This window comes from Neofelis nebulosa, chromosome 4 (genome assembly GCF_028018385.1).
Source record: "Neofelis nebulosa isolate mNeoNeb1 chromosome 4, mNeoNeb1.pri, whole genome shotgun sequence".
Lineage (NCBI taxonomy): Eukaryota > Metazoa > Chordata > Mammalia > Carnivora > Felidae > Neofelis > Neofelis nebulosa.
This window is the reverse complement of record NC_080785.1, coordinates 166,518,968-166,539,908: the sequence shown is the minus strand read 5'-3', so window position 1 is coordinate 166,539,908 and position 20,941 is coordinate 166,518,968. Positions and strand designations below refer to the sequence as shown.

The 20,941-nt window shown below is 55.7% G+C and overlaps 1 protein-coding gene and 2 long non-coding RNA genes across 4 annotated transcripts; 1 reads left to right on the top strand and 2 right to left on the bottom strand.

The window, feature by feature from the left end:
* Positions 1-685: 685 nt before the first annotated feature.
* TICAM1 (TIR domain containing adaptor molecule 1) lies at positions 686-12,129 on the bottom strand. Of its 2 annotated transcripts, XM_058728367.1 has the most exons (3): positions 11,987-12,118; positions 1,297-3,168; positions 686-1,266 (listed from the first exon to the last, which is right to left on the bottom strand). In XM_058728367.1, the coding sequence occupies exons 2-3, from the start codon at positions 3,034-3,036 to the stop codon at positions 880-882; spliced, it is 2,127 nt and encodes a 708-aa protein (XP_058584350.1). In that variant the 5' UTR covers positions 3,037-3,168; positions 11,987-12,118; the 3' UTR covers positions 686-879. The 2 variants fall into 2 exon arrangements, with proteins under 2 accessions (XP_058584350.1, XP_058584351.1); XM_058728368.1 differs by having other exon boundaries at positions 686-3,168; positions 11,987-12,129.
* Positions 12,130-12,194: 65 nt separating this feature from the next.
* Positions 12,195-19,550, top strand: LOC131510806 (uncharacterized). The gene is made up of 3 exons (XR_009261196.1): positions 12,195-12,365; positions 12,781-12,863; positions 19,226-19,550. It is a non-coding gene; the product is annotated as an uncharacterized LOC131510806 (long non-coding RNA).
* Positions 14,477-15,732, bottom strand: LOC131510807 (uncharacterized). The gene is made up of 3 exons (XR_009261197.1): positions 15,206-15,732; positions 14,793-14,959; positions 14,477-14,555 (listed from the first exon to the last, which is right to left on the bottom strand). It is a non-coding gene; the product is annotated as an uncharacterized LOC131510807 (long non-coding RNA).
* Positions 19,551-20,941: the final 1,391 nt, after the last annotated feature.

Genomic DNA, 20,941 nt, shown 5'->3' with positions numbered 1-20,941 from the left:
TGAGTGCCCCACGAATGTTAATTCTATTCCTTCCCAAAGGTCTGTGACTCCGAAAAAGATTAGCCCCCTCCTCTCCGGGCCTGCCATTAATGAGCACTTACACTGCCCCTGGAGCGTCAGTGTGTCGCAAAGGATCTGAGGACAACCTTGAAACACTGGCATCATAAGCCCACTTCTCCGATGAGAGCTTGAGGCTCCGCAAGCCCAAGGCTCTCGCCTAAGATCGCATGGTGGGATCTGAGCCCAGAATGGGGTAGTGGGGGGGCATCAAGGCAGGACCCCTCCCAGGCAAAAAAAAAAAAAAAAAAAAAGGGGGGGGGTTTTACAGCAATCAAGTAATAAAGGTCCTGTGTCTTTTCTCTCCACATTCTGTGATACCGGAACCAAAACTTTCAGCAAAGCACACTGCCCAGCAGAAGACTACATTTCCCAACTTCCCTTGCAGCCAAAGGGCCCACGTGACTACGCTCTGCCCAATGAAATGAGAGAAACAGCGCAACTTCCGGTCCCGGCGTCTCCCTTCCAATCCCCTTTTTGGGGGAACGGTAGACGTCTCCGGGAGTGGCACGGCACTGGAGAAGCGTTCAATAAATATTTATTAAAGTCGAAACACACTTCCCACATCCCCCAGCCCACTCCCCGCCACCGCCAGCACCCGCAAATGAGAATCCATTTTATTGGTGAGAATCCGCAAATGCCACCACCAACTCCGCGCCCCCCCCCCCCCCCCCGCGCGCCAGAAAGTCGCCGCGGCCCATTTTGCACGATTTCCTGAGAGACGAAGGTCTCCCCCGCGATGTCCTGAGGGTTGCAGACGACGTCGCGCTCCTCCTCCCGCCCCGGGCACGGTGCGGGCGTCCCCAAGGCCGGGGTCACCGGTCACTCCGCGCCTTGCGTCTTGTCCTCGGGCGCCCGGGTCCCTCTCTGGTTCCACATGTGGTTGTTGAGGCCCAGCTGCACCATCTGCGCGTGGTGGATGATGAGGGGCTGCAGCCCCGGGCTCTGAGGGGGCGCCGGGGGCTGCGGGAAGGCGGGCGCGGGTGCCGGGGCGCCGGCCAGCCACGGGGGCGCGGGCGCCGGCGGCTGGTGGCCCGGCCAGGAGGGAAAGGGCGGGGGCGCTCCCAGGGGCCCCGGAGTCCCAAAGGGCATGTGGCTCCCGAAGGCCACCCGGAGCGTCTCCATCTGCGCCTGCCAGGCCGAGTGGCTCTGGAAATAGGCCGAGTAGGCGGCGTTCAGCGCCGAGACGCGCTGCCGCTCGCCCTCCAGCTGTTGGTGCTGCTCCTGCAGGGCGCGGACGTCCTGCTCCTTCCTCCAGTGGGCCCTGCGGGCTCGCAGCCTCTGCGGCTTGAAGGTGTTGGCCACCTTCTTGGCGAAGATATGGGAGCGCTCGTCCAGCCACACCAGGCTGGTGAGCAGGCTGCAGGTGTGCGGGCTGAGCTGCTCCCGCGAGCTCTCCAGGGGCAGGAAGGGGATCACGCAGTCCTGGCACTCGTGCCGCGTGAGGCTGTTCATCAGGGACTGGCCCGCCTGGTGCAGGCCCAGGTGGCAGTCGAAGTTGGGGGTCAGCAGCAGGAGGGTGAAGGCTGAGTGGTCGATGGCGTCCTGCAGGCAGCGCAGGTGGCCGCGCCCGGGCACCTGGAAATCCTCGCAGAAGGTGGCGCCATCGGGGACGCCCAGGCTCTCCAGCCTCTCTCGGACCCGCAGGGCAATGTCCTCGTCTGCCCCCGCGTGCAGGATCACAAAGTTGTAGAATTTCTGCTCTGGCTCCAACTCGGGGGGCGGGGGGCACGGATTCCAGGCGGCGGGGCAAGCGGAAGGAGGGATGGATGGAGAAGGGCGGGGCGCGGAGGTCCTCGGGGCCGAGGGGGTGGGGGGGCATGGGGGGGTCCTCTGGGAAGCGGTATCTTCTACAGGGAGTGAGAGGGGGGTCTGGTCCTTGTCAGGGCAAGTGGTTTTGGGGGGCAAGGGGAGAGATGCGGGGGCTGCCAGCGCCTGGCTGCACTCCACCGGGTAGCGGGTGCCGCTTTCCAGAGCTTTGGGGGCGTCGGGCTGGCCAGTGGGGCTTGCATCTGGGACCACCTCAGGAAGTCTAGGGCCCGGGCTGTCTGGTGGCATCTGGGGGCCGGCAGTCTCTCCGGATGAGGGGCCCTCCAAAGAGGGGCCCTCCGATGAGGGGCCAGCGGTCTCCCCGAGCAGGGGCCCGGCAGTCACCCCCGATGGAGGGCCGGCTGTGTCCCCAGGTGAAGGGTTGACAGCCTCCTCGGATGGTGGCCAGCTCACTTCCTCAGGCTCCTGGCAGCCTGTGGGGGCAGGTTCGGGCCCGGGGCCTGCCCGGGGCTCCTCACACAGCTTGCTGGGCGCACGACAGCCGCGGTGCTGGCTGAGAAGAGGCATGGTGGGTGACTGGCTGATTTCCAGGTTGCTGGCGAGGGAGGCGGGGCTGCTGGTGGATCTCAGAGAACAGCCTCTGCTCCAGCCCGAAAGGCCCTCGATGGGCTTGGGCAGGCTGCGGGTGCCCGAGGGGGACACCGAGCATGGCGGGAGGCAGCCCCGATCGGAGCGAAGGGGCTGGAAGCTCCCGGGGGCCCGGATGACGCCCCAGCCGCACCGGTCCCGGGCCTCTCCCTGGAGCTCGGCCAGCCGGTGGTCGTCCCTGGAGCTGAACGTGTGGAGGGCTGTCTGGTAGGCCAGGTCCCGCATAGGGGCTGGGCACAGCTTCTCCTCGGCGAGCAGGTGGTACACCCGGGCAATGGCCCAGGACAAGTCTGGGGGCTCCTCCGGGGCCTCGGCGCTGTCCACGCCGGCCCAGCGGCGGGCCACGAGCCGGGCCACTGCGTCCGCCCTCAGCGCTTCCAGGGAGATCCTGGCCTCCGTCTCCTGGCCCAGCTTCAGAAGCACCATGGCGTACAGGAGGTCCGCCCCTCGGCAGCCCTGGTGGACCGTCTTCAGCTTGTGCTTAAGGTACAAGAGCTTGTCCTGGCCTGCGGCACCTAGAATGTCGAAGGCGCCGGAGAGCGACGGGCCCGTGCAGGCCATGGGCACAGGTGGGTGCAGCCGCGGGCAGCAACACTGGAGGCTGGAGGCATGTTCCGCAGCCCCTGCCTTCCTGCATGCTGGGTGTCCCCCGACGTGCTCACCCCAATCCCACGGGGGGACCCTGGGGCCGACCTGTGGGGCGAGACAGACACCGTCAGAAAGGGGGCAGCTCTGGGAGGGGTCCGGACGCCCCCACCTGCCTGCCTTCAGCGCCAGCACCGCCTGCCAGGGTGACCTTGAGAAAGATGCGTCCCCTCCCCCGCCTCCATTTCCTCCTCTGCGACACGAGAGCCGCCAACACTTGCCTGGTGTCCCCCGAGAGGGCGACGCTACGATTTCCCCCACCTGCAAATGGCTAAATGTGTCCAGAGACATGAGGTCCCTTGCCCAAAGTCACACAGCCGGTGGGTCACGGAGCTGGGACTTGAAGCCATGAAACGTGGCTCCAGAGGCTGCGTGCGCAGCCGCAAAACTCCACTGCCTGTTGGGAATAATAATAAGCCCAGTGCTGGGATCGTTTCAGGGCATTGTGCTGCCACAGCCTTATGGAAAGTTCCGAGCCCCGATGCCTGGAAGTCAGCAGGCATCCCATACGTGTTCGCTAGGGAGGTAATCAGGCTCCCAGGTGTCCCCCAGGGACCCCTGTCCTGGCATCCACAGCCCAGGGCGGGGCTTCCAGCCGTAACCCAGAATCCACCTTTGTGACTGACAGACCTCGGCAAAAGCGACGGGCTGTCACCAGTGACATAAAACACCAGCTTGGTCACTCTCTGGCATCCCGTCGGGGGTAAGGAAGCGAGGGCGCCCACCATGAGCCATGTGAGGGGGCGGCTTGGGCTCTCAGCAACTCCAGCCCCGGTCGAGCCTTCAGATGAGGCGGCCCCAGCCGACACCTTGACCGTGACCTCATGAGAGATTCCAGCCGGAGGCCCCCACCTCACCTTCCTCCAGATTCCTGACACCCAGTCTCTCTCTGTGTGAGATGATAAGTGTTTGTTGTTTTTATTTATTTTTAAATATGTTCTCCTACCCCGTGGGTTGCCTTTTCACTTTTTATTTATGAGAGAGAGGGCAAGCAGGGGAGTGGGGCAGAGGGGGAGAGAGAGAGAGAGAGAGAGAGAGAGAGAGGGAGGGAGAATCTCAAGCAGGCTCCACACTCAGCACAGAGCCCAAGACGGGGCTTGACCCTACGACCCTGGGACCACGACCTGAGCTGAAATCAAGAGTCGGGCACTCAACCCACTGAGCCACCCAGGCGCCCCAGTGTTTGGTGTTTTGAAACCAGGAGGTTCCGGGGTAATTTACGCAGCAGCGGCTGATACGGGCCGTGCTGATGAGACACTAGCCATTGCTGAGAGCCAGCTCCGCGCGTGACCGGGCTGCGGCTACTTGTCTTCTATTTCTCAAAAAGAAAGAAAGAGGAAAAAAACGCCAAGCCGGCTCCTTCCTCAGACCCTTGCCTGAGCGACACTGTTCCCATCTTCAACTCTCAGGCCCAATGGCACCGTCTCGGGAGCCCTACACGTCCACACCCGCCCTTCCCAGGCTGTCTCGCCCACGTCACCTGCTCCCCCACAGTGTGTCACGGGTGGACGTGCCTTGTGCGTTAGACTTTTCGCACTTGTCACCTGTCTCCTGACCCCGGGGCACCAGAGGAGGGGGCTGAGACTCTCGTGGCCCGGAGCAGGGACCTAACAAATACTTGTGGGATAAATGAATGAGTGAATGGGGCCAGAGCTCCTATGGTCCCAATGTTGTGGATGAAACCACGGGCACAGAAAAAGGCCTTTCCCAAGTGCGCACGACAGACGCTAGGGACACTGTTCCAAACCTCGGAACTTAGGTCACCGGCTGCTCAAAGCAGGTCATATTCAGATTTAGAAAAAAAATGCCACTTCAGATCATTCCAGGAGGCTGAGAACACTTGATATGCCTTTCAGCCTGGGCTGGGACCTACTGCCTGGTTCACGCTTGTGCCCACGATGACACCCCTAAGGGTACAGACGTCCTTCTCAACTAACAACAGTTCTGAGCCCTGCCCCCGGACCCTCAGCCACGGCTGAGGGCATCTGTGGGTGTCGCGGCTACACAGAAAGGTATCGAGTAGGTAGGGTCAGGGATGCCGCTCACCCCTCCTTGCCCGTGTGGTGCCCAGGATGCCCCGCCCCCCCCCCCGAACGATCCAGACCCAATGTTGCAAGGTGCTGACATTGAGCGATCCTGGCACAGACCAAGAGCTGCTTCGTAAACCAACCCAGCCCCCTTTGCCGATAAATCACGGACCTCACTGCATAAACGATTCAGGATTTTTTTTTTTTTTTAAGTGCATTTTGAGTACATACAGGCCATTCCGGGGCCCCAGGGCCAGGGTCAAAGACTCCAGAAAGGTTGGAGACGGCACGGGGAGAGCCAGCACTGGGGGCAGAGGTGCAAGGCGGACGGGACTGAGCCGACGCAGGGAGCAGGGCGGAAGAGAAGCGGGTGAGAAGGGGCAGAGGGGTGGAGGGGGCAGTGCTTGGGGGGAAGGATGTAAAGGCAGGTGGCTGTCTGGCTGTTTCAGAAATAGAAGCGGCCTGACTTGCTGAAGTGCTGACTGGGGGGCGGGGGGCGAGACAGCACAGACCCCCCCAAAGGCCGCCGACTTCCTCGCGTGGAGGACAGACAACCCACAGGTGAGGGACGCTCACAGCATATCTATCAGCTGGGGACAAACGCCGTGGAGAAATGGCAGGCGGGAAGGAGGGTCTCGAACCCCATGAGTCAGGGGTGGGCAGGTGAAGTTTTAAACAACGTAAATCAAGAAGGCTTCAACGATGACAGAGATTTCAACAGGATGTAAAAATGGAGACCGTGAGGGGCACCCGGGGGGCTCAGTCCGTTGAGCATCCGATTTCAGCTCAGGTCAGGATCTCGCAGTTCGTGGGTTCGAGCCCCCGCGTCGGGCTCTGTGCTGACAGCTCAGAGCCCGGAGCCTGCTTCGGATTCTGTGTCCCGCTCTCTCTCTGCCCCACCCCTGCTTGTGCTCTGTCTCTCTCTGTCTTTCAAAAATGAATAAACATAAAAAAAAAAAATGGAGAGAGTGACCCATAGGGACATCTGAGGGAAGAGAGGTCCAGGAGGAGGGAACTACGTATGCAAAGGCCCTGGGGCAGGACCAGCCCAGCTTGATGGAGGAGCAGTGAGGAGGGAGAAGGCCCACATGGCTGACTGGGTGAGGGGGAGAGAGGGAGGAGGGGGAGGAGACCTGGCGGGCAGTCTGGAGGACTTGAACTTTCACACTGAGGGAGGCGGGACCAAAGAAGTTGGAACCACCTTAGACCTGTCTAAATGTGGTGGCTGTGACTTAGGTGTGCCGCCACGAGGAGGAAGGACTCCGTGGGGCCACACTGGCTATTACTTCAAGGGAAGAAGCCGCAAAGGCAGAGTTTCAGGAAACTGCTAAGTTTTGTCACGTGGGCAATCAATTCAAATATTTTTAAACCTTTTTAAATGTTTATTTATTTATTTTTTTTTTAATTTTTTTTTTTTGTCAACATTTTTTATTTATTTTTGGGACAGAGAGAGACAGAGCATGAACGGGGGAGGGGCAGAGAGAGAGGGAGACACAGAATCGGAAACAGGCTCCAGGCTCCGAGCCATCAGCCCAGAGCCTGACGCGGGGCTCGAACTCACGGACCGCGAGATCGTGACCTGGCTGAAGTCGGACGCTTAACCGACTGCGCCACCCAGGCGCCCCTGTTTATTTATTTTTGAGAGAGAGAGGGACACAGACAGAGTGCGAGCAAGGGTGGGGGGGGGGGCAGAGGGGAGAGGGAGACACAGAATCCGAAGCAGGCTCTGGGCTCCGAGCTGTCAGCACAGAGCCCGACGTGGGGCTCGAACCCACGAACCGTGAGATCATGGCCTGAGCCGAAGTCTGGCAATCAACCGGCTGAGCCACCCAGGTGCACCCAATCTAGTGGGTCCCCCGAAGGCCACGGATCTTCCTGTTGTTCTTTAAACTTACCAGGCACAGTCCTGCCTCAGGACCTTTGCACCAGCTGCTCTCTCTGCCTGCAATACTGTTGCTGGGTATCCCCCCCAGCTCACTCCCTACCCTCCTGCAGATTTTTAAAATCAAGACTGGCTTGATGATGGAGGCGCCTGGCCGGCTCAGTCGGTAGTGTTCGACTCTTGATCTAGGGGTCGTGAGTTCAAGCCCAATGTTGGGCATAGAGATTAGTTTAAAAAAAGGAAGAAAAAAAAAAATGGACCGCTCTCATGATACTGTGCGTAACTGCCCAGGCCAGAGGGCAGTTTATTTACTGAAACAAATAAAGTATTTCGGCCCCCAGCCATGCCCACTGATATGCACACAGCGCATGGCCGCCTTCCAACGACAGCCACGGAGTTGAGTGGCTGCAGAGGTGACCACGTCGCCCGCCTGCAGAGCTGAAAACACTCACTCTCTGGTCCTTTACAGAAGACGTTTGACAAGAAACCGGGATGTGATTTTGCACCCCCGCTCCTCAGAGGGGCAAACTCAACCAACGTGACCGGGCAGAACAGCTCATTGGCCCCAATATCTGTAACCTTTTATTTATGTATTTATTTTAATCTTTGTTTATTTTGGGAGAGAGAAACAGGGCACAAGCTGGGGAGGGGCAGAGAGAGAGAGGGAGACACAGAATCTGAAACAGGCTCCGGGCTCTGAGCTGTGGGCACAGAGCCCGACACGGGGCTCGAACTCACGGACCGTGAGATCACGACCTGAGCCGAAGTCGGACGCTCAACCGACTGAGCCCCCGGGGCGCCCCTCAGTGTCTGTAACCTTAAGACCAAAAGCCTCTCTCTCTCTCTCTCTCTCTCTCACCCACATAATCATCATGCAGCACGCAGGCTTCAATGGCCGTGACCGGCTGACCTGTGTCCCCCTGAAAAATCCGTGTGTTGGAGCCCCGACCCCCAGGACCGACTTGATTTCTGCTCAGGTCCTGACCTCACGGGCTCGTGAGTTCAAGCCCCGCCTGGGGCTGTGCGCTGACAGCGTGGCGCCTGCTTGCTTGGGCTTCTCCTTCTCTCTCCACCCTCCTCCTGCTTGCTCTCTTTGTATCTTTCTCAAAAATAAATAAAAACTAAAAAAAAAAAAAAAAAAAAAAAAATCGGCCTACGCACGTCCGCGGCTAGAAACACGGTCTGATCTGCCCCTTCCACGGCCGTGAGTCACAGGTCGACTGTTCTCTGCGCTCGCCAAGGACTCCTGGGAGCAGCTGTGTTTATAACTTACAAGGAAAAAACCAGATGTGCTAACATGCACCCTCCAATTTATTTGGGGGGGGGGGGGAGAGAGCCGAGGGGGGCAGCAGAGAGGGTGGGGGGGACAGAGGATCCGAAGCAGGCTCTGTCCCAAAAGCACCGAGCCCAACGTGGGGCTCGAACCCACAGACTGCGAGATCATGACCTGAGCCGAAGTCAGGTGCTTAACGGACCGAACCGCCAGGCGCCCCGTTCCTCTTCCTCTTTTTAAAACATTTTAACCACATCTGGCTCCTGGCCATCCCCTCCTCCCCGACTCTCCCGCATTCTCTGAGGTCTCTTCACACACTGGACAAATCTTTCTCGAGAGCTCAGTCTAGTTGGAGGAGACCAAAAATAAACCTGACCGTGACCCGCTGCAAAGCATGGAACGGGCGGCGAAGAAAACGCGCCAGGGTGCGGCAGTGAGGAACGGGGGAAAGGTTCCAGAAGCCTGAAGAGCAAGGGAGACCTCTGGAGGGAAATGACATGTCGGTGGAGACCTGTAGGAGGTAAGAGAACAACTCAGGGGACGATCTGGGGGAAGACAGTTTCAGGCAAAAGGAGCCGCAAGTGCAAAGGTCCGGGGGCAGGTCAGAGTCCAGAGCGTTGCAGGAATGGGGAGGCGGCCCGTGTGGCTGGCGCGGAGTGTGTGACGGGGAGGGAAGGAAAGGGGGCGGGGTCCTGCAGGGCCTTGAACGCCACCGGGAGGACTTGGGCTTTTACCCTGAGGGAGATGGGAGCTCTGGGGGGGCTGTGGGCAGAGGGGAGCAGGGCCTGACTCAGGGGCTCACAGGCGCCCTCCAGTGGCCGCTTCCGGAAGAACGGACTGTGGGGAGCAGGGAGAGGAGCCTGGGACCTGGGGGGAGGTGACCACTGGCCCAGCCCAGCAATGATGGGCGCTGGGCCAGGGAGGGGTCTCAAGGAAGTGGGGGGAAATGGTTGGCTTTGTGGATAATTTGGAGAAAGGGAGAGGAGCAGGAGGAGGCAAGGAGGGTACCTGGGCTTTTGTCCTGAATATTCTAGACAGACAATGAGGAGCTGCTTTGTGGTTAGGAGGGAGAAATCAGAGGTTATCTCAGTCACGACTCCTTGGATCAAGTCCTCCCTGTTCCCACCCTCCCCCTTCCCTTCCCTGACCTCACCCCCTTCCACTCCCCCTTGCTCCCTCAGATCCAGCCACACTGTTCCTTAAATATGCCAGACTGGATCCTGCCTCAGGGCCTTTGCATTAGCTGTTCCCTCAGCCCAGGACACCCTTCCCCAGATAGCCACATGGCTGGCTCCCTTGCTGCCTTCAGATCTCGGCTCAAACGTCACTTCCTCATCAAGGTCACCCTTGGCCACCCTGCCTAAAACTGAAGCCCATTCCCCCACACCCCCTGCTTTGTCTTTCTCCTTACCTGACACGATAGATTTTACCTACTTTATTGCACAGGCACCCCACCCTACCGGAGGGAGCACCCCTAAGACCGGGATGTGCGTTTGTCTTGTTACACAGCTGTACCTAGTGACTGGCACACAGTAGGTACTTAATAAATACTGCCGGAAACAATCGACGAGTGGACAGAACCTGGCAGACAGTGGACAGTGGACAGAACCTGGCAGACAGTGGACAGTGGACAGCACCTGGCACACAGTAAGCGCTCAATAAATGTTTCCTGCTGACTCACTCCTCTCCCCAGCAAGACAAAAAGTCTAATCTGCTTTCCACCAGGACTGGCGCTTAGTAGAGGCACGACTCACTCCTTTTGGCTAACGAAGAAATGTTACAGGGGCGCCTGGGTGGCATCTTGATTTCGGCTCAGGTCATGATCTCACCGTTCTATGAGTTGGAGCCCCGCATCGGGCTCTGGAGCCTGCTTGGAATTCTGTCTCTCTTTGCCCCGCCCCCCTTCAAAATAAATAAAATATTTTTTAAAAATTTATAGGGGCACCTGGGTGGCTCAGTCAGTTAAGCGTCCGACTTCGGCTCGGGTCATGATCTCACAGCTCTTGAGCTCGAGCCCCGTGTCAGGCTCTGTGCTGACAGCTCAGAGCCTGCTTTGGATCCTGTGTCTCCCTCTCTCTCTGCCCCACCCCCGCTTGCGCTCTGTCTCTCTCTCTCTCTCAAAAATGAATAAACGTTTAAAAAAATTATAAAAAAAAAAAAAAAAAAGAAAAGAAATACGACAAGGCACGGAAGGCAAAACGTATCTAGACTGCCTCTGAAAAATGTGCGGGAGACTGAAGGGGTATTTGTTCAACAAGTGTTTCCTGAGCATCTACTATGGACCAGACACTGAATTAAGCCCATGACAACCCTGTAAGTCAGGACTATTTTGACTGCCGCTTTACACACAAGAAAGGGAGGCACAGAGAGGTACAGCGGCTTGCCCTGGGTCACACAAGTGGAAAGCAGAGGGGCAGGGATTTAAACCAGGAAGCCTGGCTCCAGGGTTCCTGCCCTTACCCATGCAGCACCTACTATGTGCCCGGCCCCTTGCCATGCCTGGATCTGAGGAATCCGCAAGCCAGGCCAGCGGAGAAGCTGCTGGAAATGCATTCTCTGCACTCGGCCAGCATCATCTCGCTTTGCTTATTTGTCCTGACGGAGGACTCCGGGAGGGCCCTGCTTTGCCCCTACTATGTGCCCAGCATCCTGAACCGGGTCTCCTGGCACGCGGCAGGTTGGTCATAAATGTGTGTTGAAGGATGAACACATGTCCCTATTCAGAGGAGGAGCGGGGCGCAGGTAGGTTTAGGGCCCACCCCCACCCCCCGACACCCCCCCACACACACAACCCCCCCCCCCCCACCTCCAGCTCGCGTGGGTGTCCCCGCGGCGGCCCCTTCCCAACCTCCTACTTCAGCCACAGGGAAAGGGAAGAAAAGGCCCCGTGCGTGAGGCTCTCTGGGGCCACCCAGATCAGAATGTTGCCAGCAGCCACTGGGGGGGGGGGGGGGGGGGGGGCGACTTGCAGTGACTCGGAGGCGAGGGCCAACCAACCAACCCTGTCCCCCACGGGAAGGGGTGGGGGTGCGGGGGCCGAGCTGAGGGAAGCAGGCTCCTGCCGGGGAAGCGGGTTCCGGGAGCCCCTGGAAAAAGTGGTTTCAGGGCCCCCAAGGGGCTGGGGGCCAAGAGGCGAGCGGGAGAGGCGGGGCTTGCGGGGCTGGAAGAACAGGGACCGGGGAAGGGGGCTCCAAGCTCCCGGAGGAAATCAGAAACATGGGGTGGGGGGCTGGAGAGGAATGCGGGGGGGGGGGGGTTGGGGAGAGGTACCGGATGTTGGGGAGAAATCCGGGTTGGAGGACTGCTGGGTGTTGGGAGAAGTCCAGAAAGAGTTGGGGAGAGATCGGTGGCGTTGGGAAGGAATTGGGGTGCTGGGAAGGGATCCGGGAGTGGGGGGGTGGACTTCGAGGTGTTGGAAAGGAATTCGGGGTGCTGGAAAGAGATCTGGGGTGCTGAGGAGCAATGGGGGGAGGTAAGGAGGAAGCAGGGGGTCGGGGAGGACCAGGGCCACCCGGGAGAGGAGCCGAGCGTTGAGGGGGACACCGAAGAAGGGGAGCGAGGGCGCCATGAGCTGGGGGGGGGGGGGGGGGAGTGCAGCTGGTCGCGAACCCTGGGGAGGAGCCGCAGGCGTCGGGGGTGCCCTCCCCCGCCGACGCTAACCCCCTGGTTCCCCCCGCCACCTACCCGGGGTCCCGCTCCGTCCTCTGCGCGGGGGCTGGTGGCCCGGCGACGGGGCCCACGACTGGCGGAGCGCGGACGGCGCGCAGACGGCTCCACCCCTGGCCTCCGCCCGCCCCTTCCGCGTCCCTCAGGGAGCCTGGCAGGAAGGTGAGGTCACGCTTTCCCGCGGGACAGGGAAAGTCCCCGAGACACCCCGCAGCGAGGTCCCCCCACCCCCCCCCCACCCCCCCACCCCGCTCGGGCTGCGGCCTTCGGCAAGTTTGGGCACCTCCCGGGCGCAGGCGCTGGGGACCACGAGAGGGACTGAGCCTGGCCCTCGGGGCGCCCACAGTCTGGGGAGAAAGTAACCACGGTTCACAAAAATGGATCATCTCGGCGAGTGGTAACGCTTTCCACTGCCGCAAACAGGGGGCTGGAGTGATATCGGCGGAGGCCTACCCGAAATCGGGCGGAAGGGGGGTCCTGGCCACCCTGGGGGTGGGGTTGGGGATCCCCGGGTGGCTGGGAAAAGAGCAGCCAGATGGCCTTTCTAGAAGCTGCGGACACGATATTTAAACATTCGTAAGGGGTCCCAGCCTTTTTGAGGGGGTCCCGGACCCAGCGCCCACATGTCCATTGGGCAGAGTGAAGATGTGGGACCATCGTACTCTCAGCCACCCCCCCCCCCTCCTAAAATGTTTTCATTTCTTTTAAAATCAACAAAAACAATGAATATAGTCCCATCCTGGGTCATAGTCGTCTTTAAACCAACACAGTTGCAAAATATAATTTTTGTTTATTTGCTTTAATGGACGAAGGGCCAATGGAAATCCTAACGCCTCTGACCGGATTTCTTTGTCAGTGTGGAGACGGCTCGGAGCCTCTTCTGAAAACACCATCGGTAGGTACATAAAACAAAGTACAAGAGGTTTACAAGGAGTGTTTTGCAAGTAAAAATATTCACGAAAATATTTTTAAAAAGCAACTTCGTGATCCATTATCACTAAATGGATAAAGGAAATGTGGTTCGTCCACACACGGGAATATTATTCGGCATTAAAAAGGAAGGAAATCTGACACTATAAGGACCTTAGGCTCGGTGAAACAAGCCAGACACAAAAGGACAAATCTTGTCTGATTCCACTCGTAGGAAGTCCCTAGAGGAGTCCAATTTATAGAAACAGAAAGTAGATGGTGGGAGCCACGGGCGCGCGGGGGCGGGCGGGGGGGTGGAGGGGGGGAGAGTCAGTGTTTCATGGGGACAGAGGTTCAGTTTGGGAAGACGGAAAGTTCTGGAGATGGGGGTGGTTGCACAACGGCGTGAGCGTGCTTAATACCCCTGAGCTGTGCACCTAAGAGTGGCCAGATGGTAAATTTCATGTTAAGTCTATTTTACCACAATTTAAAAAAAAATTGTGTTTGGGGCGCCTGTGTTTGGGGCTCCGTTGGTTAAGCGCCCGACTTTGGCTCAGGTCATGATCTCACGGTGTGTGAGTTCGAGCCTGGCGTCCGGCTCTGTGCCGACAGCTCAGAGCCTGGAGCTTGCTTGGGATTCTGTGTCTCCCTCTCTCTCTGCCCCTCCCCCGTTTGCGCACGCGCGCTCGCTCTCTCTCTCTCTCTCTCTCTCTCTCTCTCTGTCTCAAAAGTAAATAAACATTAAAAAATAAATTAAAAAAATAAAAAATTGTTTGGGGTGCCTGGGGGGGGGGGGGTTCAGTCAGTTCAACCTCCTACTCTTGATTTCCGCTCAGTTCGTGATGCCAGCGTCATGGGATTGAGTCCCGAGTTGGGCTCCACGCTGAGCATGCAGACTGCTTAAGAGTCTGTCTGTCTGTCTCTCCCTCTACTCCTCTCCCCTGCTCGCACGCTCTCTCGCTCTCTCAAAAAAAAAAAAAAATTGTGTTGAATACTTGTAAGATAATCACTTTAAAACACTTTTGAAATAGAGCGCCACCGAAACACGCTTAGGGCTATACCTTTCTACTTACCCCCACATTAACTGACAAGATCCAATAACCCCAGTGAGTTTACAGTGGTGATGAGCGCGGTATTTCGAGTTGTTTGCGGCAACGCAATCTGATATGAAAATCTCTGTGGTTTTCTATTGGGGACAAAGGCGTAGCTCCTGCCGTTGCCTTCATTCATAATTGAGGAAATGGTGAATATCGGTTAAAGTCAGTGGAAATAAAGTTGTGAATTTTTTTTTTTCCGTGACTTCATGAATTCCGTCATGGGGTTCTGAAGAGGTCCGTGGACCCCAGGCCGAAGTTCGTGTAAAGAGTCATGGGAGGGGAATCAAATGGAAGTTCTACGGATGCTATTTCCTCCCCACCTAGGGTGCCTTGCTTAGCATGAGTCTCTGGCGGGGGAGGGATTTTATTGAGCACCTACTGTGTGCCAGGCATGTCTAGGCTCTGGGAATCCACTGGGGACGGAGGAAGAAGTCCCTACCTTTGGAGCTTCAGCAGCTACAGGTGGAGAGGCCATTAAACCCATCTTCCATGCCTCTTGGGTCCCCCCCCCCCTTACCAATTTTTGGAGTTTCATTAGGTACCTGTCCCCACACCGAACACCTCTCGATGGTCATCTGATCCTTGCCTTAAAATAATCCTCCCAGATGGGGGCGCCTGGGTGGCGCAGTCGGTGAAGCGTCCGACTTCAGCCAGGTCACGATCTCGCGGTCCGTGAGTTCGAGCCCCGCGTCGGGCTCTGGGCCGATGGCTCGGAGCCTGGAGCCTGTTTCCGATTCTGTGTCTCCCTCTCTCTCTGCCCCTCCCCCGTTCATGCTCTGTCTCTCTCTGTCCCAAAAATAAATTAAAAAAAAAAAAACGTTGAAAAAAAATAATCCTCCCAGATGGACTTGAATGTGCCCATTTTACAGGTGAGAGAACTGAGGCTCAGAGAGGGTAACCTGCTCGGAGCATCCAGGCTTCCAGGGGAAACCCTGAGCTGCAGATGCGTAAATCTGACCACCCGCAGACCGGTACAGTTGCCCACCTCCCCTTTTCTTTTTTTTTTTTAAATTTTTTTTTTTTTAATGTTTATTTATTTTTGAGACAGAGAGAGACAGAGCATGAACAGGGGAGGGGCAGAGAGAGAGGGAGACACAGAATCTGAAACAGGCTCCAGGCTCTGAGCTGTCAGCACAGAGCCCGACGTGGGGCTCGAACTCACGCACTGCGAGATCGTGACCTGAGCCGAAGTCGGCCGCTTAACCGACTGAGCCACCCAGGCGCCCCCCACCTCCCCTTTTCAATAAAAGAGGTGAGGTGCCCTGTGCCTATCCAATCTCTCTCCCTCCTGCTCTGGTGGGGGCGGGGCCCTCCACGGGGTGCCCATTCAGCTTTTCACTTTTGCACACACAGACACGTAACCATGAATGTGACATTTAATGCTCTTTGGTTTGCTTTTTAATTCCCACCGGCCAGGAGTGACCAAACTTTGTTTTCCTGCTAAAGGGCCAGATACTAAACATTGTCAGTGTTACAGTCCAGGCCAGACCGTCCAACAGTTTTCTGAGCCAGTGTAGGTAGCCCCACCTTGTTCCTTTTTATTCTAAAGTTTTGTGGTTTTTTTTAATGTTTTTATTTATTTTTGAAGGGGAGAGAGAGAGAGAGACAGAGCATGAGCGGGGGAGGAGCAGAGAGAGAGGGAGACACAGAATCGGAAGCAGGCTCCAGGCTCTGAGCTGTCAGCACAGAGCCTGATGCGGGGCTCGAACCCACGAACTTTGAGATCATGCCCTGAGCCGAAGCCGGACGCTCAACCGACCGAGCGTGTTATGGTCTCACTAAGCGTGACTGTAGTACAACTTACTGAGTCCCCAGGCATTGGACACGCAGTTTGTTTCCACTATGCCCGAAAAAAGGCATCGCAACCTTCTGTGGTGGTGGTTGTAAACCCTATGCCGGGGCTGCCTTCGCAATGGGTTCAAATCCTTACTCTTACACTTCGTAGCTGTGGGATGGAGCCCAGGATGAACTCTCTGAAACGTGCCTCAGTTTCTCCCCCCCCCCCCCCCCCCGTAACCTGGGGATGCTTCGGGGACTTAGTGGACAGCGTTGCTCTAGGGTAGCTGTGGAGAAGGGGAACTTCTGAGACTTCTCCTCAGACGTGGAGAATATACATTTTCACTCTTACTAAATCCTGCACGACTGTTCTCCAAATTAAGGCTCCTGGTTCACACTCCCACCGGAAAGGGAAAGGGCTCATTTCCCGCCCCCCCCCCACCACTGCATGTTACTTTCTCTTTCTTAATTTGTGTTGGAGGATAATTCATAGGCCCTAAAGCATGTGAATCTTAAACGGACAGCTCAGAGGACTTTTGCATGGGTACCCATTTCCTGCAGCCCACACCCAGATCAAGACGTGTGTCTACACGTCGCTTCCAACCCCTGGAATGCCCCCAAGCGCCGCGGGCAATCCTCCTCCGATCGCTGTCGCCATAGTTGAGTCTGTGTTCCGAAACGTCACCGAAAGGGACTCCGAGTATGGATCCTTTCGTGTCTGGGTGACTGTGAGCTTCACGTATGTTGCCGCACGCCACCTTAAAAATAAAACAGCCCAGGGGCGCCTGGGTGGCTCGGTCGGTTAAGCGTCCGACTTCGGCTCAGGTCATGATCTCACGGTCCGTGAGTTCGAGCCCCGCGTCGGGCTCTGTGCTGATGGCTCAGAGCCTGGAGCCTGTTTCAAAATTTTTTTTTTTCAACATTTTTTATTTATTTTTGGGACAGAGAGAGACAGAGCATGAACGGGGGAGGGGCAGAGAGAGAGGGAGACACAGAATCGGAAACAGGCTCCAGGCTCCGAGCCATCGGCCCAGAGCCTGACGCGGGGCTCGAACTCACGGACCGCGAGATCGTGACCTGGCTGAAGTCGGACGCTTAACCGACTGCGCCACCCAGGCGCCCCATGGAGCCTGTTTCTGATCCTGTGTCTCCCTCTCTCTGCCCCTCCCCTGTTCATGCTCTGTCTCTCTCTGTCTCAAAAATAAATAAACGTTAAAAAAAATTTTTTATAAAAATAAAAAATTAAAAAAATTAAAAAAAAAATAAAACAGCCGGTTATTTTATCAGCAAAATGAGCTTATTCAGAATAGCGGAGGAATTGCAATTTGGGACGGGCAAGACAGGGCAAACCACAGCCCAGGCCGGAGAACGAAGGGGAGGACTATTGCTTTCTAGATAAAAAGGAGGGAGCCGGGAGGAGCTGCTCTGAAGCAAACTCCCCCGCAGGAGAGGTAGCGCTCAGGCAGAGGATGGTTTCTCATTGGCTGAGTTATGGTGGCTTCTCATTGGCTGAGTTATGGTGATTTCTCATTGGCTGACTTGTGGTGGTTTCTTATTGGCTGAGTTACAGTGGTTTTTCATTGGCTGGGCTGTTGCTGGTCAGGAGAAAATCTTCCTCCTGCCCAAAGTTTACGTGTGAGAGCTGAGCTACCCCTTTCGGGGCTTCCTGACTCCATTCTAAATGAGGTTTCTCTTTATTTTCTTTTTTCTTTTTCTTTTTTTTTTTTTTAATTTTTTTAATGTTTTATTTATTTTTGAGACCGAGAGAGAGACAGAGCATGAGCAGGGGAGGGGCAGAGAGAGAGGGAGTCACAGAATCCAAAGCAGGCTCCAGGCTCTGAGCTGTCAGCACAGAGCCCGATGCGGGGCTCGAACTCACGAACTGTGAGATCATGACCTGAGCCGGAGTCGGATGCTCAACCGACTGAGCCACCCAGGTGCCCCTCTTTATTTTCTTTTTTTAAAAATAAGTGTCTCTTGATTTATTTTTAATATTTCAATCAGCCAATTTAAAGTATTTTTAATCTTTTAAAAATATTTAAATATTTAAATATTTAAAGTAACCTCCACACCCAACGTGGGGCTTGAACTCACCGCGCCAAGATCAAAAGTCACCTTTCTTCACTAACTGAGCCAGCAAGGCGCTCCTTTATTAACTTTCATATTGTGAATATCAGTAATTTATCTTTGTTCTTTGCTGTATAGTATTTCACCTTTTTTCTGTAAAGCAATAGTCCTCCCTTTGTTCTCTGGACTTGACTGTGATTTGCCCTGTCTTGCACATCCCAAAGTGCAATTCCTCCGCTATTCTGAGTCTCTCCCAATTTATCTGCCTCTTCTCTTTTGGATGTAAACTTGGGTTGTTTCAGTTTGGGGCTATTAAGAATAAAGCAGGGTCACCTGGGTGGCTCAGTTGGCTTAGCGTCTGACTCCTGATCTCAGCTCAGGTCATGATCTCACAGTTCGTGAGTTCAGGCCCCAAGTCAGGCTCTGGGCTGACAGCACTGAGCCTGCCTGGGATTCTCCCTCTCCCTATCTGCCCCTCCCCCGCTTGCAATCTCTCTCTCTTTCTCTCTCTCTTTCTCTTTCTCTCAAAAATAAACATTAAGAATTTTTTTTTAATGGTTACTTTTGAGAGGGAGAGACAGAGCATGAGCGGGGAAGGGGCAGAGAGAGAGGGAGCCACAGAATCGGAAACAGGCTCCAGGCTCCGAGCTGTCAGCACAGAGCGGAACCAGTGAGATCGTGACCTGAGCTGAAGTCAGACACCCAACCGACTGAGCCACCCGGGCTCCTCAATTAACATTTTTAAAAAAGGGAATAAAGCAGCCATGAACGTTTGGGGGCCTTTGTGTGGACATGTGGTCACACTGAGCTTGGGTATAAACTCAGGAACAGGAGTGATAGAACACAGGGGAGATGCCCCAGATTGCTTTTTTTTTTTTTTTAATTTTTTTTAACGTTTTATTTTATTTTTGAGACAGAGAGAGACAGAGCATGAACAGGGGAGGGGCAGCGAGAGAGGGAGAACGAGAGAGACCGAGAGAACTCCAAGCAGGCTCCACACCACCAGGGCAGAGCCTGACGTGGGGTTCCAACTCATGAGTGGTGAGATCATGACCCGAGCCAAAGTCGAGAGTCGGGTGCTCAACCCACGGGGCCACCCAGGCACCCCACAAATGACTTTAATCTTTTTTGGGTTTTTTTATTTTTTTTATTTTTTTTATTTTTTTTATTTTTTTTTAAATTTTTTTTTCAACGTTTATTTATTTTTGGGACAGAGAGAGACAGAGCATGAACGGGAGAGGGACAGAGAGAGAGGGAGACACAGAATCGGAAACAGGCTCCAGGCTCTGAGCCATCAGCCCAGAGCCTGACGCGGGGCTCGAACTCACGGACCGCGAGATCGTGACCTGGCTGAAGTCGGACGCTTAACCGACTGCGCCACCCAGGCGCCCCTTTTGGGTTTTTTTAGAGAGCATAAGAGGGGAGGGGGAAGAAGACGGAGACGGGGAGCGAGAGGGAGAGAATCTTAAGCAGGCTGCAGGCTCAGCACGGAGCCCGATGTCGGTCGATCCCATGACCCTGCATTCGGGACCTGAGCCAGAACAAAAAATTGGACATTCAGCCGGCTGAGCCACCCAGGCTTTCTTAAGGGTTTGTAAACATTTGTCCATAGGCCAGAGCCCCCAGGAGAAGGTGACGTTGTCCTGCCTTTGCATACAGGGTCATTTTAGTTCTCTAGTGGGGCTGGAGACCCTAAGTCCCTCTCCTCACGCCTGTGTCTTGCTTGAGGACGGATGTTGGACCCGATCATTTGCTTCCCCGCCCCCCAAACCTGCTATCATCACCCTCTGCTGGAGATGTGCCGACACCCTTAGGCCTAGTCTCGTAAGCGGGACTCAGTGATGTGTAAAGTTACTGCAGCAAAACACATCGCAGCTCTCAAGTACTGGGAGAAACGCTTCTAAGCAGTAAGACGTTAACAGGAAGGTCTCAAGCTTGTGCCTGGCAAGCTTCCCCTGTAAAGGGTCAGAGAGTGAATATTTTAGGCTTTGCGGGCCACAGAGGGTCTCTGTTGCATATTTTTGTTTGCTTTAAAAATGTAAACTATAGGGGCGCCTGGGTGGCGCAGTCGGTTAAGCGTCCGACTTCAGCCAGGTCACGATCTCGCGGTCCGTGAGTTCGAGCCCCGCGTCAGGCTCTGGGCTGATGGCTCGGAGCCTGGAGCCTGTTTCCGATTCTGTGTCTCCCTCTCTCTCTGCCCCTCCCCCGTTCATGCTCTGTCTCTCTCTGTCCCAAAAATAAATAAAAAACGTTGAAAAAAAAATTAAAAAAAAAAAAAATAAAAATAAAAATGTAAACTATGCTGGGGTGCCTGGCTGGCTCAGGGGGTAAGGCACTGGGGTGCTCTTGGGGTCACCGGTTGGAGCCCCATGTTGGGGGTAGAGCTTGCTTAGGTAATTAAAGAAAAATGTAAACTGTCCTTAGCTCATGGGCCGGGCCAGCACACAAGCAAACACCCGGCTCTTTGGATGGTGAGGGCTTGTGCTTTTGCTATAGTCACTTTGTACGGGGACTGCGTGTAGGAAGTATTCATTATTAAGTTTGAGAGGCAGGGTTTCTGTTGTATCTAATTTTTTTTTTTTTTTTTTTAACATTTATTCATGTTTGAGAGTGAGAGAGACAGAGCATGAGCGGGGGAGGGGCAGAGAGAGAGGGAGACACAGAATCCGAAACAGGCTCCAGGCTCCGAGCTGTCGGCACAGAGCCCGATGCGGGGCTCGAACTCACGAATCAAGAGATCATGACCTGAGCCAAAGTCGGACGCTCATCCGACTGAGCCACCCAGGCGCCCCCGTTGTGTCTAATTTTGAATTTGTACTTGCATGTTCTTTTTCTTGTATTGCCCCCAAACGTGTTTAGCCTTCTTGAAAAATTGAGATACAATCGACATAGAGCACAGTACCCGTTTTAGGGGTAGAACGTAGTGATTTGGTACGTGTGTATATTGCAAAACGAGCACGAGAAGTTAATGTCTGCCGGAGCTACGATTTCTTTCTCGTGATGAGAAGGGTTCAGGTCTACTCTAAAAAAAGTGACAGGTTTTAGTGGCGCCTGGGTGGCTCGGTCTCCTAAGCGTCCCACACCGCAGCGCGCGGCCTGGCGGCGGTGGGGGAGGTGAAGGATC